The sequence below is a fragment of the Lynx canadensis genome, chromosome A2 (assembly GCF_007474595.2).
Source record: "Lynx canadensis isolate LIC74 chromosome A2, mLynCan4.pri.v2, whole genome shotgun sequence".
NCBI lineage: Eukaryota > Metazoa > Chordata > Mammalia > Carnivora > Felidae > Lynx > Lynx canadensis.
The window spans coordinates 95,401,362-95,418,851 of record NC_044304.2 but is presented as its reverse complement, the minus strand read 5'-3'; the positions used below and the strand labels follow the sequence as shown (position 1 = coordinate 95,418,851).

Below are 17,490 nucleotides of genomic sequence, written 5' to 3'. Positions count from 1 at the left end.
CGGCTCCTGTCATGATCTCGCATTTGTGAGTTCGAGTCCCACATTAGGCTCTGTGCTGACAGCTCAGAGCCTAGAGCCTGCTTCAGATTCTCTGTCTCCCTCTCTCTCTGACCCTCCCCCTTTCGCACTGTGTCTCTCTCTTTCTCTCCCTCTCTTTCAGAAATAAATAAGCATTAAAAAAAATTTTTTTTTAATTTTAAATCTCTGGTAAAAAAAATTTTTTTTCTATGTAGTAGTGATATGATTCATCTCCTGAACTTGTGAGACTTAATAGAGTATTAATTTTTTTTGTAATGAAAAATTTGGTTAGATTATTCATGCTTAGTTGGACATAGTATGCATTTATAATAAAAATTGCTTGGTGAGTAAGTGAACATTTGCATTTTTGATGTTTTTTTTTTTTTAATTGAGTTAATTTTTGTTCTTTCCTCAAGGCCTATATGAACCCAATAGCAATGGCCAGATCCAGGGGTCCAATCCAGTCTTCAGGGCCAACAATCCAGGATTATCTGAATCGACCAAGGCCTACCTGGTATTTGTGTAACAATTTAACCATTTATAAGATTTTCATAGATTTTTTAAAGGTTACTGTTACAGTTTTAATTGATTGCAAAGCAATTGTCAGATACATAATTTTTTGAAGTGATATTCATTGGTGCTTTCTTTTCAATGTATGAAATACGCATCATACATGAGCATAGAACAAATATTTGAGAAGCCACCACCCTGTGTAGCTAAAGAGCTAGCAGTTAACCTTTCATATCAATCTCTTCTCTATCCCCTAGAAGAGACCTTAAGCTTGCAGTTTTAAGCTATTTAAAATGGTAGGTTTGACTAATCTCGCCTTTCATTGAAGTGTAAGTAGGTGTTAGGAAGGATAATGTTAAGCCATGTTTCTATTCTTACCTGATGGCTTTTCAATAAGTTGAATTTCCCATTAAAAAATTTTTGTTTTAAATTGTTTTTTGGGTTTTTATTTGCCCTCATTGAGTAACTCATTATTTGTAAATAAAGCATCACAGCACTGGCCTTACTTTTTTTTTTAGTATGTCTTATTATTAAATATCAGACTCCTGAGATAACTTATGACAAGTTTCAGAGTTGTTAGCTTCATAATGCTTGTAAGTGCCCCTAAAAGCTGGATAACTATAGTTGAAAGTTTTGCTTATATGTAACAAGGACTCTTCCTTTGAGTTAAATAGAAAGTAAGCCATGTCTACCTCTTAGAGTTTTCATGAATGCTGTTGTTGACTTTTGCAGCATACCAGAAAATTATCCCAAAACAAAATACATTTTACCTTCAAAATTGGTGAGAAGAAATGAACTTTAAGGGGAAGTGCTCGAGAAAGTATATTATGTGTGTATTAGAGTCCCCCAAGATAGCCCTTCAGTTGTGTAATTTGCTAGAAGGACTCCCAGATAGTTGTACTCTTGGGTAAGACTTATTACACTGAAAGAGTACCAGCCACAATCAGCAAAGAGAAAAGTTGCATGGGGTGAAGTCCAGGGGAGATTGGGCTCAGGCTTCCAAGGCTTCTTCCTATATAGTCACATGGAATGTGCTTAACCCCCACAGCAATGAGTTGTGTTAACATACATGAAATGTTGCCAACCAGGGGAGTTCATTAGAGACTCAGTGTGCCCAGGGTTTTTACTGGGGACTAGTCAGCCTCTCCCTATCAGATCCCAAAATTCCAGACTCCCTGAAGTACAGGTTCAGCCTAAGCAGTAGTATTTGTACAGATAGGCACAGTGAGCCACTCTTAACGGAATGGTAAGGAGCCTTCAAAATCCAAGTTCCCAGATGCCAGCCAGGGCCAAACTTGTAAGTAGGCCATTCTGAGAATTAGCAATCAGGCATGTTGTACCAACTCTTCTGTGCAGTATGAGAGGTGCATTGTAAAATAGATGTTTAATTAAAAAATTTAGTAGTTTAAATAGACCTTAGCTCTCCCTAACACTGAAACTATCAGCTTTGGGACCCTAGGCAGATTTCTTACCTGCCTCAAGCTTTGCTTCGTATCTGTAAAATTGGTGTAATAATACTGTGTTTTCTCACAGGATTGTTGTAAGGATTAAAGGAAAATGTATTGAAAACAGTGCTCAAACGTTTGGTGTATTAGCTCTTGTAATCCATGTTTGGGAAAGGAATAATCAGTGTTATCTGAAAGACTGTGTTAATGATAATTGACTTATAAGGCTATGAACAAAGAACTTTAAAATGTGTCAATACTGGAATGGAAGTTTATTAGGATACTAATATTTTTTTTATTCACGAAATTTTGGTTTTGTTTGTAAGTATTCATCTCTAATTTGAATTGCTTGAAAACTTATGTGTCTATTTTATTAAGGGAAGAAGTGAAAGAACAACTAGAGAAGAAAAAGAAAGGCTCCAAGGCATTGGCTGAATTTGAAGAAAAAATGAATGAGGTTTGTAAATAGTACCTGTTTGAAAAAATAGACACATATGTTTTCTTAAAAGAAATATGACATTGGGGCGCCTGGGGTGGCTCAGTCGGTTGAGCGTCCGACTTCGGCTCAGGTCATGATCTCATGGTCTGTGAGTTCAAGCCCCGCATCGGGCTCTGTGCTGACAGCTCAGAGCCTGGAGCCTGCTTCGGATTCTGTGTCTCCCTCTCTGTCTGCCCCTCCCCCCGCTCATGCTCTGTCTCTCTCTGTCAGAAATAAAATAAAACATTAAAAACAGAAAAAAAAGAAATATGAAATAATTTTTTAACAAATCAGGGGTCGGGCATGGTTTTTAGGTTTAAGGGCGCTCTGTACATTGAATACAGATTTGTATATAAATGCACGATTTCTTTAAAATAAAAAGAGCAAAAAAATTAAAAAGTGGAAAATCATCTTACAGTAATTTAGGTCATCTGGGTTCTTCCCTTTATCTTCCCCTGCCCCCATGGCCCCATATTACTCTGAGTTTTCCATGATGTTTGCCTGTTTTGGTCACAAACATGTATGTAGTATTTCAGGTACAATATAGATTAATTCAGTTTTTACTGTCTGGAAAGAGAATCTAACTCTTTTTTTTTTTTTTTTTGTAAAAAAGAAAAAAGTTGTCAGCTTCAGTGATAATACCTACTCCTCTTCTCAATATGCACTGGAGAGCTCCCACTCTTTAATATCCCCCTTAATAAAGAGCTTTTAGAGGATTCTTTGGTAACAGGGTTCTGGCACCTGGAATACCTTTTCCCTGTTCTTAGAGGCTGAGATGGTGAGAGGTAATAGAGGATAGAGGGAAGGAAGTAGTAGCTGTCTATATCAGGTGTGTTAGAAGGGGATAGATAGCCTTTGATGTTGTTCATAACCTTTTTGCAGAACTGGAAGAAAGAACTAGAAAAACACAGGGAGAAATTATTAAGTGGAAGTGAGAGCTCATCCAAAAAAAAGCAGGTAAGAGTTTAATGTTGTTTTTAATATCACAGTTGGGTGTACTACTATCAGTATAATATTAAAAACTCACATCAGCTTATTTAGATTTGTACTTTTGTTTGTTTTTAGAGAAAGAAAAAAGAAAAGAAGAAATCTGGTAGGGTGAGCAAAAGTTTTCCATTTTTCTAAATGTTACGATTAAGAGCTTACAAGAAAAGTAAGATAATTTATACAACCTGTATGCTGACTGTAAATGAGTCAAGGAGCCTGGAGGTCCTTTGGTAGATACGGGTGGTTTTGTTCTATTAGCAATATAAAGAAAGGCGCCACCCGCCTTATAACCTAGTAACTCCTCTGTTGCTATCAGGGAGGGAAAGGGGAAAATTGACTACCATTGCCATATCTGTTACTTTGTTGAGCCTTTTTCGTGTGTGTGTGTGTGTGTGTGTGTGTGTGTGTGTGTGTAAGGGCGTATGACATTTCACTTTTTAATGTTTAAGTCTTCAGAATAATACAACATCTGTTTCTCAGCCACTAGATTGATTTTGTTAAGTATTTGAAAGACTTAGTAATAAAAAAATTCCTGCATCTCACAAGCTTTAATTGTTTTGTGCTTGGTCAAGTATTCATCTTCTTCTTCATCAAGCTCTGATTCTTCCAGCAGTTCTTCGGATTCTGAAGATGAGGTAAGGTTTGCCTGTGATGGCTCATGAAATAATAATCTCTAATTTATTTAATGACAAGAGGAAATCCATTATGTAATATTTTAGAAATGTTGACTTGCAGGTTTTGGTTAATTATCCATAACTGAGAGCACTGACAGGAATGAACAGCTAGATACTTAAATATTAACATATTTTTTTTATATTCCTAAATGTATCTTATTCACTTAAAAATATCAGAGAAGAAATACAGTTTAAAAATCTAAAATGCTATCTGACTAGAAGCTAGAGGGTACGTGTGACTCAAATTACTTGACTTTTTTTTATAAAACAGGAAGGTTAGTATAAGTTATACTTTACACAATTATTAAGGGGGTGCTTGGTTGGCTCATTCGGTAGAGTATGTGACTCTTGATCTCAGGCTCAGGAGCTCAAGCCCCACATTGGGCATAAAGTTTACTTTAAAAATACTGTTAAGTAAAACATGTGTTTACAACTTGGTTCTTTCATGGATAAAGTTTTTATATTAATAAAATGCATCAATTATATTTTTGAAACAAAGCAAATGTTTGTAAAAATGTTTTATATAGGATAAAAAACAAGGAAAAAGAAAAAAGAAAAAGAAGAATCGTTCACATAAATCTTCTGAAAGCTCCATGTCAGAAACTGAATCGGACAGTAAGGTAAAATTACTTAAATTAGCAGCATTTTGGATAGCAAACCACATTTAATTAGCTTCTTTTAAATCATCCTATCTTAAATTGCTCTCAGTTTGGAAATGAGATACTATTTTTTTGTACTTTGATGGTCTGTGCCATTTAATTGATATACTTAATATCTTACATATGGTTTTCAATTGTTCTCTAAGTACTTCCACATATGTCTCCATCTCTCAACATTTCCCTGATAGCTTTATGATAAATGTGACAGATACTATTTTTTCCATTTTCATAAAGAAGTCAGAGTTTAGAGAAAAAAACATACTGTACTATCTGGCCCAGTATCCTATTCCTAAATCTGCTCTGTACTGTCCAGAATTGTGAAACATAATTGGCATTGGCTCTCAGACATTTGTGATAATAAGGAATACATGCAAGTTGTAATAAAAGTGTAGATTCCTGGGCCTCATCTCCAGACAGTATGATTCAGTAAATCTGATTAGGCTCAGAAGTCTACATTTTTAATAGATGTTCTCCATGATTCTGATATAGGGGTGTCCTCGGACCACAATTTGACAAACACTAACCTAGGGTCTCAGAAAAACAAAACAACTGTCTGGTTTTGTGGCAGATCTCTACTAGTCCTAGTGTCGTTTCTTTTGACAAAATTCCTGGCATCTAGAAAGTAGTCAGTAAACACTGGTTTTCTTTTTGTCTTTTAAGGCTGAAGACTCAGTCTCATGATAATGATAGCTAATATTTGTCCAAGTGCCTCCTCTGTGTTAGGCATAGTTCTAAGCACTTGACATTTTAACTCAATCCTCATCCACTTTTTGGATAAGGAAGGCTCAGGGAGGTTAATAGCTAGAACTGAAACAATCAAAAGAAAGAAATTCTAGCCTCTCCTCCTTACAAGAAGAGTAGGAAAATGAGATTGGTGGACGTCCACAGTCAGTGTGAATTAGAACTCCCATGCATGTGACCATCACGGGCAAAAATAGGCAGATGGCATTAAGTCTTATTTTTTAAATAAACTAGGTGGTTATTATAGATAATCTGTTAGATTATTATTTTGAGGTATACCTAGGTTTGATATGTAGCTAGATAAATGAAGAATGCCCATTTCCTTACAAGCACATACATACACAACATAACGTTCCTCCTACATTTTCAGAATAAAATTCTGGCATTGAAGTAAACTTTTTCCAGTTTATATAATAAATTGAATCATAGAGCAAATCACTGTTTTGGTATTTTTGTCCTTATACTATTATGCTGTATCTTTTAAATTTAAAATTGATATATATATATGTTTGTGTGTTTAGGATAGTTTAAAAAAGAAAAAGAAGTCAAAGGATGCAACTGAGAAAGACAAGGTAATTATAATTTTACATTGCCTTTAGTCTGTCATACAATACTTCATTTACTTCAAAAAATTGACAATATGTTCTCCCTTTTAACTTAAAGAGATTTATTTATTTTGTGTTTATAGCATTTCTCGCTGATTTAAGGAAATCATTTATTGAATTCATTATTGAAGGTTAAAAGATCAGAAAAGTATTCCTGCAGAGTTTGAATTTGTACAGATTATTATCTCAGATTAAAAATTCAAAATGATGGAGATTAAATATTTCCTTTGCTTCTTCAAGTCATTTTATTTTATTTATTTTTTAAATGTTTATATTTTTAGAAAGGCAGAGTGTGAGCGGGGGAGGGACAGAGAGAGAGAGAGAGGAAGACAGGATTGGAAGCTAGCTTTGCACTAACAGCGTGGAGCCTGCTTGGGATTCTCTGGCGCGCACTTGTGTGCTGCGTGTCTCTGTCTCTCTCTCTCTCTCTCTCTCTCTCTCTCTCTTTCTCTCTCCCTCTCTCCCTCTCCCTCTCTCTCTCCCTCTCCCTCTCCCTCTCCCTCCCTCCCTCCATCACTCTCTCCCACTCTTCCTCCCTCCCCCGCCTCTCCCCTGCTCACATTCTGTCTCTTTTTCTCTCAAAATAAATACATAAACTTTTTTTAAAAAGTTAAAAAAAAAAGACGTTTTAATTACAGAACCTGGAGTTCTGTTTCAAATTGAATACATCATAGATAAGTTTTGAAAAACTTTTTTACTACTATAGATATTTTATTTTTATTTATACTTAACTATAAATAATGCAAGTTTATTCCTGTGTTTCTGATGTACGATTAAAAATCTTTTTCTGGTTCTTAGTAATAAAAACCTAAAGGAAGCGGTTACTAATGAAAGAAAACTACAGACCAGTGTCATTATATTTTATTCAGTCTTTTTAAACATATTTTTTAAATTGGGGTGTAATTCACATAATATGCTATTAAACATTGTAAAATTACAATTTGGAGGAATATTGTGTATATACAGTGTTGTGCAATGACCACCTCTGTAGTTTAAAAACGTTTTCATTACCCCCTCAAAAACAACCCATACTCATTAACTAATTACCATTCTCCCTTTCCCCCTTCCCCTAGTAACTTCTGTTCTGCTTTCCATCTCTAGATTTATATATTCTGGATATATCTTTGTTCTATTCTGTTTTGTGTTTTGTTTTGTTTTGTTGAATCAAAAGTGGAACTTCATGGGCACCTGGCTGGCTCAGTTAGTAGAGCATGTGACTCTTGATCTTGGGGTTGTAGGCTTGAGCTCCATGTTGGATGTAGAGATTACTTAAAAATAAAATCTTTTTTAAAAAAAGTAGGAACTTTAATAAGTGTATCACTTGTATTTACATTAAAATAAATGGAATTTATTAGAATTAAAACAGTCCTTGCTATTTACAAATTGAATGTATAAGACAAATTATCCTTTGTATTTGTTTTCTGTTTGTTTACAAATTCAATAGTATTACACTTTGGAAAGCCAGTTACTTTTTGTTAACTTTGATACAAATATAAGGTAGCATTAACATAGCGTATTCTACAGATTTAAGGACAGGTAAAACTTAGCATTAAACCCTCAAACACCGCTTCTTCTCCTACATTTTTTGGAGTAAAACACTGATATTCTTTTGTAGACTGTTCAGCTTAGGCCTGATTTTTTAGTGAGAACCACTCAAGCAAGTAGGTGATTTCAGTTCCACATGGAAGAGCTTCAACAGAAGCTTTCAGGCAGCACCAAGGGCTGGGTGTGCCAAACCCCTGCCAGCTGTGCTGGTCACTGGGGCTACAGCTGGTAGCTTGTAGTAAAGTCAAGTGAAGCTTGACTTTACTGGGGCAGGTTGAAGAACAATTCTCTTATAACTTCCAGGGCTAGATCTTGACAGGGACACTCTTTGGATCACAGAGGGTGACATAGACTCAGGACAGGTCCAGGTCCCTTCTCCTCTGAGTATATCATTTAAAAGCAGTCATACAATGTATTGCTTTTTGTGTCTGGCTTCTTTCACTTAGTGTAAGGTTTTCAAGGTTCATCCCAAGTGGTAGCATGTATCAATACTTCATTTCTTTTTATGGATGATTAATATTCCACTGTGTGTGTATGCCACAATTTGTTTATCCATTTGTCTGTTGATATTTAAGTTGTTTCTACCTTATGCTGTTGTAAACGTGTATGTACAAGTTTCTGTGTGGACATATATTTTTACTAATCTTGGATATATACTTAGTAATGGTTTTAATATCAATTTGCAAATAAAGAACCCATTTAGACACTAAAAAAAAGCCATCATGATCAAAATGGGTTAATTTTAAGAATTCAAAGATAAGAACTTTATTAATACAATTTGCCATATTGTAGTAACTGCCCAAATGAAAGAAACCGTAATTTCTAAAGGGATATGATGTAATTCAACATTAATTCCTGATTTTCTAAATCATTATAGAATAAGTAGTACCTTTCATATTTAAAAAGATATATGTGTTAGGGGCGCCTGGGTGGCTCAGTCAGTTAAGTGTCTGACTGGCTCAGGTCATGATCTCATGGTTCATAGGTTCAAGCCCCATGTCGGGCTCTGTGCTGACAGCTCATAGCCTGGAGTCTGATTGGGATTCTGTGTCTCCTTCTCTCTGCCCCTCCCCGACTTACCATCTGTTTCTCCCTGTCTCAAAAATGAATAAACATTAAAAAAATTTTTTTTAAATTTACGTGTGAAACTAAAAACTGGTAGTATACAAACATGAAATACTAAAACAACTGCATTGTGATTTTGTACTTCAGTATAAGGTACAGAGTAGTAATGTGTTTTTACAGAGTAAAAGACAAATAATACAATAAACAAATACCCATATACATACCAGCCGGAGTTGGCAAATGATTTACATTTTGTCATAGTTGCTTCAGGTCTGGTTTTATTAAAGAAAAAGTACAGGGTACCTTGGTGGCTCAGTCAGTTGAGCGTCTGACTTCGGCTCAGGTGATGATCTCACGGTTTGTGAGTTCGAGCCCCGCATCGGGCTCTGTGCTGACAGCTCAGGGCCTGGAGCCTGCTTCAGATTCTGTGTCTCCCTCTCTCTCTGCCCCTCCCCCACTCACACTCTTGTCTGTCTCTCACAAATAAACAAACATTAAAAAAAAGAAAAAGTACAAGACACTCTCTCCTTCCTAAGAGGCAGCTGTTTCTGAAATTAATGTGAATTTTTCCCATCCACATTTATACACTTTTATTGCATAAGTATATGTTCTTAAATAGCATTAGATATTTTGCATTTTCAAAATGGTATCATGTTTCCTTCTGGCACCTACTTTTTTCATTCAGCATTGCTGTGGACATTTATCCTTCTTGATGCCCTCAAGTCCTTTTGCCTATAGTATTCTATTATATTAATTTGCCATAATTTATTTCTCCATTCCTTTTTAAAATTATTTTTATGTTTTAGAGAGCATGAGCAGGGGAGAGGGGCAGAAGGAGAAAGAAACTCAAGCCAGGCTCCATGCTCAGTGCAGAGCCCGATTCAGGGCTTGATCTCATGACCCCCTGGGATCATGGCCTGAGCCGAAATCAAGAGTCGGACACTCAACCAGCTGAGTGATTCAGGCGCTCCTGTTTCTCTATTCTTCTGTTTTTGGGACATCTAGCTGTTTTCATTTTTCAGTAATGCAAACAGTGCTGCAGTGACTATTTCTTATCCATTTTTCCTTTTCCACAAGTTATCATTACTTTTCTAAGACACACCTGGGGAAAAAGAAAATAAATAAGATATACCTGGGACTATAATTTCTAGGTTCAAAGATGTTCATACATTTAACTTGTCTAAATTTTGCCCACCCAAATGCTCATTAATTTGTATCCTGCTAGTAATGTATTGACCGTACCCTTGTTCCACATACGTGATGGTCAACACTATGAGATTTCTTTTTGCCAATTTAATATGTGAAGATGGTTTAGCCTCTTCATTTGCTTATTAGCCATTCAGATACCATTTTCTGTGAATTGCCTATTCATAGTCTTTGCCTACTTTTCTGTTGGTTTTTTGTTTTTATGACTCATAGGAGTTTCATATTTTAGATATTACTCATTTTTCATGTACATGATGAACATTTTGGGGTCCATGGCTTCTCTTAATATTGTTTAGAGTGACTGTTATAATCATAAAAAGGGTGTAATTTTTTCCCTTAGGCAATATTCTTTGTTTTTAGGGTTTTCATTTTAATTCCAGTATAGTTAGCATAGTGTTATAAAAAAGGGTGTGATTTCGAGTCATATATCAGTCATTGTTTTCAGCTCGTTTTTAAATTGTTACAAAAATGGAATATGATACCTAATAATGGAAGGGATATCCTGTTTATAATAGTAACAAAGACTATATAGGAAATTTTTAAAAAATTGATCGGAACTTACTTGAAGAAAATATGCAAATCTATTCAGAGAAGCACATGAAGATGAAGATTCAGTAAATTTTCCTGGGTATGAGCTACCCTATTAGACATTAATGCTTTGATTAAAAAATAGTGCGGTATGGTACAGGAATAGAAAACAACAACAACAAAAAACAGTGGATAAAATGGAACTAACAGTTGGGGGAGGAGGGAACAGTCTGGAGCCCAAGTAAAACTTTGTTAAGTATTTGTGGAACTTAATATATGATACAAGTGGCTTTTCTTGGGACAAAATGATTGTCCGTTTGGAAAATATAAAGCTGGGCACTCCTTAAGGCCAGATAAATCCCAAATATGTCTGTTTTAAATCTGAAAGTATAACTGGAGAAAGACCATGGAGAATATGGTATTGGGGTGGAGAAGGCCCATGCCTCAAAACTCAATATTTTTGACCAGATAATTCTAATTCTGAATGACAAAGATCACAAAAAAGTAAACCATGAACAAAGTTTAAATATAATAAACAAACTTAGTAAAAACTAGGAATACATAATTTAAAACTTCGTAATTAAAAAATGATACTTTATATTTGCTGTGGAAGGCAGAAAAAAATACCTTATATACACAGAAAAAGTGGTAAAATTCATGTTTAGGCATTTCTTAAAATACGACTGTATTCCAATTATCTGAGATTGATATGATTGATAAAAGAGCCCGATAAGGAGGCTTCTTGGTAAAGTGTGATTCATAAATGAGTGAAATAAATGATTGAGGGGTGGTGGTGGGAGAATGAGCAAATCATTTGGGTGAAGGCTACTTTGGTCTTTCATTTAAACATTGTTATTAGGTAAAGATTTTGTACTCACGCACCCTTTACTGTGTTTCAACTTTGTTTTTGTTATTTTTTAAGTTTATTTATTTATTTTGAAATAGAGAGCGAGGAAGTGCGAGGGAGGGAGAGAGAGAGAATCCCAGGCAGGCTCCGTGCTGTCAGCGCGGGGCTCAATGCGGGGCTCGATCCCACGAACCATGAGATCATGACCTGAGCCGAAACCAAGGGTCGGATGCTTAACTGACTGAGCCACCCAGGTGCCCCTCAACTTTGTTTTTATTACTTATTTATTTATTAAAGTTTATTTATTTTGTTTGTTTATTTGTAGAGAGAGAGAGCACAAGCAGGGGAAAGTCAGAGAGGTAGAAAGAGAGAATCCTAAGGTGCCCCCAGGTGCCCCTCAACTTTGTTTTTTTTTTTTTAATTTTTTTTTTTTAATATTTATTTATTTATTTTGAGACAGGGAGAGACAGCATGAACAGAGGAGGGTCAGAGAGAGAGGGAGACACAGAATCTGAAACAGGCTCCAGGCTCTGAGCTGTCAGCACAGAGCCTGACGCGGGGCTCGAACTCACAAACCGTGAGATCATGACCTGAGCCACCCAGGCGCCCCTCAACTTTGTTTTTAATAGCAAAGAACCCATATGTATGCCTGCCCTCCAAAAAGAGATGGGTTAGGTAAATTCTGGCATATGCTGTCAATGAATGTCAAAGGCAGCCATAAATGACAATGTAGTTGGCATGGAAAGGTACTATTGGGTGAGAAGAGCAGGTTCTAAAAAAGAATTTATGTAAAATAGTAAATGTACACATAGAGAGCTGTTTCCAAAATCTTCATGATGTTTAATGCCTGGTACTGGGCTTCAGGTGAATTTTCTTACAGTGAACATTTATCATTTCTACCAAAATAATAAGCTGTTTGCAGAAACAAAATTAAATCACCTGTAATATAACACAGATCATCACTGTTAGCTTATTTTCTATGTGATTTATTTTTGTCCAATAATCTTCAAAATTGGGTCCATGCTATATAGTTTTGTGGTTTTTTTTCTATATGATTCAGTAGTGCGCATTTTTTCCATTGTAGTTTTTTTATTGTTACGAACTAGTCAGACATACAGGAAGAGTATATGGAAAATAATAAAATGACAACCTGCATATCCACTATGAAGCTTTAATAAATCTTAACATTTTGCTGTACATCAGATGTTTTTGAAATTTTTTATTCCTCAGAGTGTATATTTTTAAGTGTCTAATAACTCCTTCAGTCTTTCTTCTTTCCCAGAGTTACACATTTTCTCATCATTAAGAATACTTAGAGATGAAGATTTTTTTAATATGAATTTAACACTGGGAACATACTAAAGTAATTTATACTGTGTAGAGATCTTTTTCAATTATCACGATTACCCTTTGGGGTGTGTGTGTGTGTGTGTGTGTGTGTGTGTGTGTGTAGCACTAGGCTTTTCTGATCCAACACTGGGTAGAAACAAAACAATCCAAATACAAGGGACTTAAATCTTATACCACCTGTGTGGTTTCTTACGAGTTTTTATAATTCTGTCATTTATAATTAAAATAAGAGGGGTGCCTGCCTGGCTCAGTCAGAAGAGCATATGTCTTTTGATCTCAGGGCCATGAGTTTGAGCTCCACGTTGGGTATAGAGATTACTTAAATTAACAAATATTTTTTAAAAAAGAGGCGCTTGGGTGGTTCAGTCGATTGAGTGTCTGACTTCGGCTCAGGTCATGATCTTATGGTTGTGAGTTCAAGCCCAATGTCAGGGGCTGTTCTGTCAGTGCAGAGCCTGCTTCATATCCTCTGTCTCCCTTTCTCTCTGTCCTTCCCCCACTCATGCTCTCTCTCAAAAATAAATTAACTTTAAAAAAAAAGGAAAAAAATGATATTACATCTAAAAGGACATGTAGTTATGTCTTTTAGGGTTATGTAATAAAAGCATTATTTTATTGGGGTTAAAGACTGAATACTGGTGAATGTCATCAATTTTAGACATTTCTAAAATGAAAATAGGTAATTTTTGTGATAATTGGAGGAATTGTTAAATAGAACTTAGAAGCGAATTTGTGTGGCATAGCATTACATCTTTTTGAGTCAACATACATGTATTTATTTTTCATAGGACATTAAAGGACTCAGCAAAAAAAGAAAGATGTATCCTGAAGATAAACCTTTATCATCTGAGTCCTTATCAGAATCAGATTACATTGAAGAAGTAAGTATATGATCAAATCCATTTTCTTCACTTGAAAATGTTATTTGATTTTGGGGTGCCTGGGTGGTCTAGTTGGTTAAGTGTCCAACTCTTGATTTCAGCTCAGGTCACAATCCCAGGGTCATGAGATTGAGCCCCACATCCGACTCCGCACTGACAGGGAACCTGCTTAAGATTCTCTCCCTCTGCCATTCTCCCCCCATCATGTGCATGCTTGCTCTCTCTCTCTCTCTCTCTCTCTCAAATATAAAAATAATTGTTCAGTTATTTGATTTTAATAAAAGAAATTAGTTAAAAGAAATACGTCATGAATATTTGTTTTACTCACTTCTCTAGTAAGTGTGCTATGAAAAAGAAATGGAAGTTCTATTTCAGAACGAGTTTTTCATTTCCTAGAAGATAATTAATTATATAGCTAATATTATAATTAACCGTATTTACAAATATCTATTCTGAGCTATTTTTCAATGTTTATTTATTTTTGAGAGAGCACAAGATGGGGAGGGGCAGAGGGAGGGGAAGAGAGGATCCAAAGCAGGCTTTGCACCGACAGCAGCGAGCCCAGTGTGGGGCTTGAACTCATGAACCATGAGATCATGACTTGAGCTGAAGTTGGACACTCAACTGACTCAGCCGCCCAGGTGCCCCTATTTTATTTTATTCTTCTAATATTTACTTTTTACTATACTGCTATTTTGATTACGTGAAAGATGCTGTTTGATGTGTAGTGTATTGAAACATAGCATTCCCTTGTTTTTATTTGGAACTACTACTATTTAAGAAGTAGAACAGTGATGAGATAGAGCAGAAATGTTGCTGTGATCTTTTTTCCTATCTATAAGGTAGAGGAGAATTAGGTAGTCTCTATACTATGGTCCTTTTCAGCTCTGATATTCCTATCTTGGATTTTGTTTGTACTCTGTTAGAATAAGAGTCCCATTTTTAGATAATTTTAGGTCTGTAAGTTACCATCTTTAAAGTGTTTTTCTCTTGGATTTTGTTTCCTCATTTGTAAAATAGGGCCTATTGCTCCCCTTTTGTAATAGTATTTTGTAATACCCCTCTGAAATGAAATTGAAATGAATTGAATTGAAATTGGCAGCACATATGTATGTATTACAGATCTGATCTACACATTTTATATTAATATGCCCTAACAAATTTTTTAGTATATAAGAAAATATTAATGTATATTTTACTAAATTTTATTTCAGTGCATAAATGCTGAGTGTGATAACACCAGAATACATAAAATCTTAAGACATAACAAAATCCAAGCTGTGGCAGGTACATTACATAAGCCCTTCAAAAACTCTAAAGTAGCATTGTCATCAATGCATTTTCCAAAACTCAGTAAAGCTCTGGATGAATGAAACAAAATACAGTCTTCCCTTTGTTTATATGATATCTGCATTTCTGGGATGTGCAAACAGGGGTTTAAGGTATAAGAAGGCATTTAAAATGCCATTTGATTGTCAAAATTGTTTTTACATATAAATTTTAAAAAAATGTCTTGAGTGCAAGTTACATATTTGTCTTCTCAACAAAAATTCAAACTTTTTAGGTACGAGCAAAAAAGAAGAAAAGCAGTGAAGAACGAGAAAAAGTAATAGCAAGTATCATTTAAAGTTTTTACATGACAGTAGTGTGGTTCTTTTTGTTAAGATAAAATGAATCCTTATAAAGCATGACTTCATTTACTGGGCCTAAATATTTATTGGGAAAAATGTGGTATTCAGCTTTACTTAATGGGTTAAAGCAAGTTAAATTGGCTTAGGAGAAAGGAAGAGTATCCTAGTAGTAAACATGTCCTGCTTCCATTTCAGTGTTTTATTCAGCATTTCATTTTATTTTATTCCATATTCAGTGCTGTTAGAAATGAAAACTCAAACTTTTTTTGATTTTCTTAAGCTGTAATATGAAATATGAGATTTAAGTATGGTGATTCCCTCATCTTCAATAGAAGTTACTTTCAGATCAGCCAAACCTATAACAACAGAAAAACCTTCTAAGCACAGGATGCAATAAAAAATAAAGCAGGAATGTGACAACATAAATGATTCACTAATAAAGATGATTCTTTTGATTATTTCTAAAGCCAGCTCTGCTATTATGCAAATTGAGAAGTATAAAAGGAGAAAGAAGGAAGAGGAGAATAAAGAAAATGGAAGTGATATTCAAATGAGAAGCAGACCAACCTGGGGAAAGTAGATAACAGATTATCAAAGAGTAATTGCAGAGCATATCATTAAAGTAATTTAGGAGCACTCAGTATAAGCATGGGTGATTGCCTTTGAAAGTATTTTCTTAGGGAGAGGTAGAAGAAAAATGAGAACAGCATCTTTTGTAGGTTTGAGGGTTAACTTCCCTTTCCCGGAATTTCCCTCACTCTTAAATGAGGGTCTTTTTCTGGTAGAAAGAATCACCTGGTAATATATGACTCAGAAGTAACATTTACTGTACTTCATGACCAAGGCGACATTTAAGAGACTTTTTTTTCTGAATGGGAATATAATTTGAGTGAAAACTGCTTTGGTCTTTGGTTCAGATTAACTAAGACATAATAGTTAATTTAGGATAGTTCTAATTTGTACTTGCATACCACACTGTTTTCGTGCATTCAGCTAGCATATGTTTATTAAGCATCTCTATGCAGGCACTATTGGTGTTAGTAGTGTTGTTATAATGGAATACAAGATGGATAAGAGGATGATATGTAAGAAAGTGACTTTGGGGAAGGAAAGCCTTTCTGAGGAAGTAAAATTAAGCTGAAATAGGATTTACAAGAAAGAACCAACCATGTGAAGATCAAAAGAAGAATATCCTAAACAGAGAGAAGAGCTGAGGACCTGTGGTAGGAATGAGCTTGATTTGTTTGAAGAATGGAAAGAGTAAGCATGGCTTACACCTAGTAGATGAAGAGGAATTGCATACAGTGAGGTTGGGAAGTAAGCAGAGGCCATGTCACATAGCCAGGTGTTTCAGTTTTAATCAGAATGCTTTGGGAAGCTATTTTGAGTGTTTTTAACAAAGAAGTGACCTAAATCAACTTTACATTTTTAAAATACTGTGGCAGAGATGGAGTAGAGAGAGGTGAGGAATGGTGTTCGTATCACAGTGGTAGTAGTGAGGATGGACTGGTGTGATGGATTTGAGTTATGTTTTTGGACTTAGATGATAGGGCTTACTTGCTGCTTTGGATGTAGAGAGTGGAGTTAAGACAGTAGAGCCAACCGCAGCTTAGTTTCTTTGCCTTAATAGAGGTACCATTTACTAAGATAGCTAAGAGAATTTGGAGAGAAAAATTAGCATTTTTATGGTAATTTTAGATACACTTGTTAGGTATCCAGGAAGAACTCACAGTCTTGAGTTCAGAGCAAGGACTAGATAGGAAGATTTGGTATGTAAGTACTATTAAAAGCATGGGAGACTGAGAGAGCATGTGGAAAAGGAAGGAGGTCCTGAAAGGTCAAGCAGAGGAATAAGAACAAGCATGGGAGGTGAAAGGGTCTTTGCAGTAGAAGAAAGCAGCAGACTGAGGTGTTGTGGAAGCCACGAAGAAAAGTATTTTAAAAAGAGAGTAGTCAACTGTGCTTTTATGAAAAAGCAACCTAGACCCAAAACGTTAAAGGGCCAAATACAGGGAATTTTGTAAAATTCCCTGTGCACTTGATCTTTTCGTGAAGAGAATGATGAAAGTTAGCTTAAAGCTGCTAAGTGGTAGAGACCTTTGAGAGGGGCAGGGGGATTGTGGAAAGTTCTTATTGATTCAGAAATGATAGGAAGCTTTGCTTTTGCTGTCTTTACACGTCTCCTTTCTTGCTTTTTTTTTTCCTTTCTTGCTTTTTATTTTCTTTTGCAACAACTAGTCTCTCATTTGATACCACTTTTCTAAGTATCTGTTTCTAAGAGTTCTGCCTTCTCTTCTACATCAGAAATAGTCACAAGAGT

The 17,490-nt window shown here is 35.4% G+C and overlaps 1 protein-coding gene across 2 annotated transcripts in view; it reads left to right on the top strand.

Annotated features, from left to right (window-relative positions):
* The window catches only part of FAM133B (family with sequence similarity 133 member B), a 29,804-nt gene that overhangs the window by 9,965 nt on the left and 2,349 nt on the right, over positions 1–17,490 (top strand). Inside the window, exons 2-10 of one of the 2 annotated variants that reach the window (XM_032592400.1) lie at positions 435–532; positions 2,352–2,430; positions 3,334–3,408; positions 3,517–3,549; positions 4,011–4,073; positions 4,640–4,732; positions 6,034–6,084; positions 13,447–13,539; positions 15,104–15,145. In XM_032592400.1, coding sequence (XP_032448291.1) covers positions 435–532; positions 2,352–2,430; positions 3,334–3,408; positions 3,517–3,549; positions 4,011–4,073; positions 4,640–4,732; positions 6,034–6,084; positions 13,447–13,539; positions 15,104–15,145 — 627 coding nt within the window. Of the gene's footprint in view, positions 1–434; positions 533–2,351; positions 2,431–3,333; positions 3,409–3,516; positions 3,550–4,010; positions 4,074–4,639; positions 4,733–6,033; positions 6,085–13,446; positions 13,540–15,103; positions 15,152–17,490 lie in introns of both variants that reach the window. The other variant, XM_030307956.1, reaches the window with a different exon arrangement.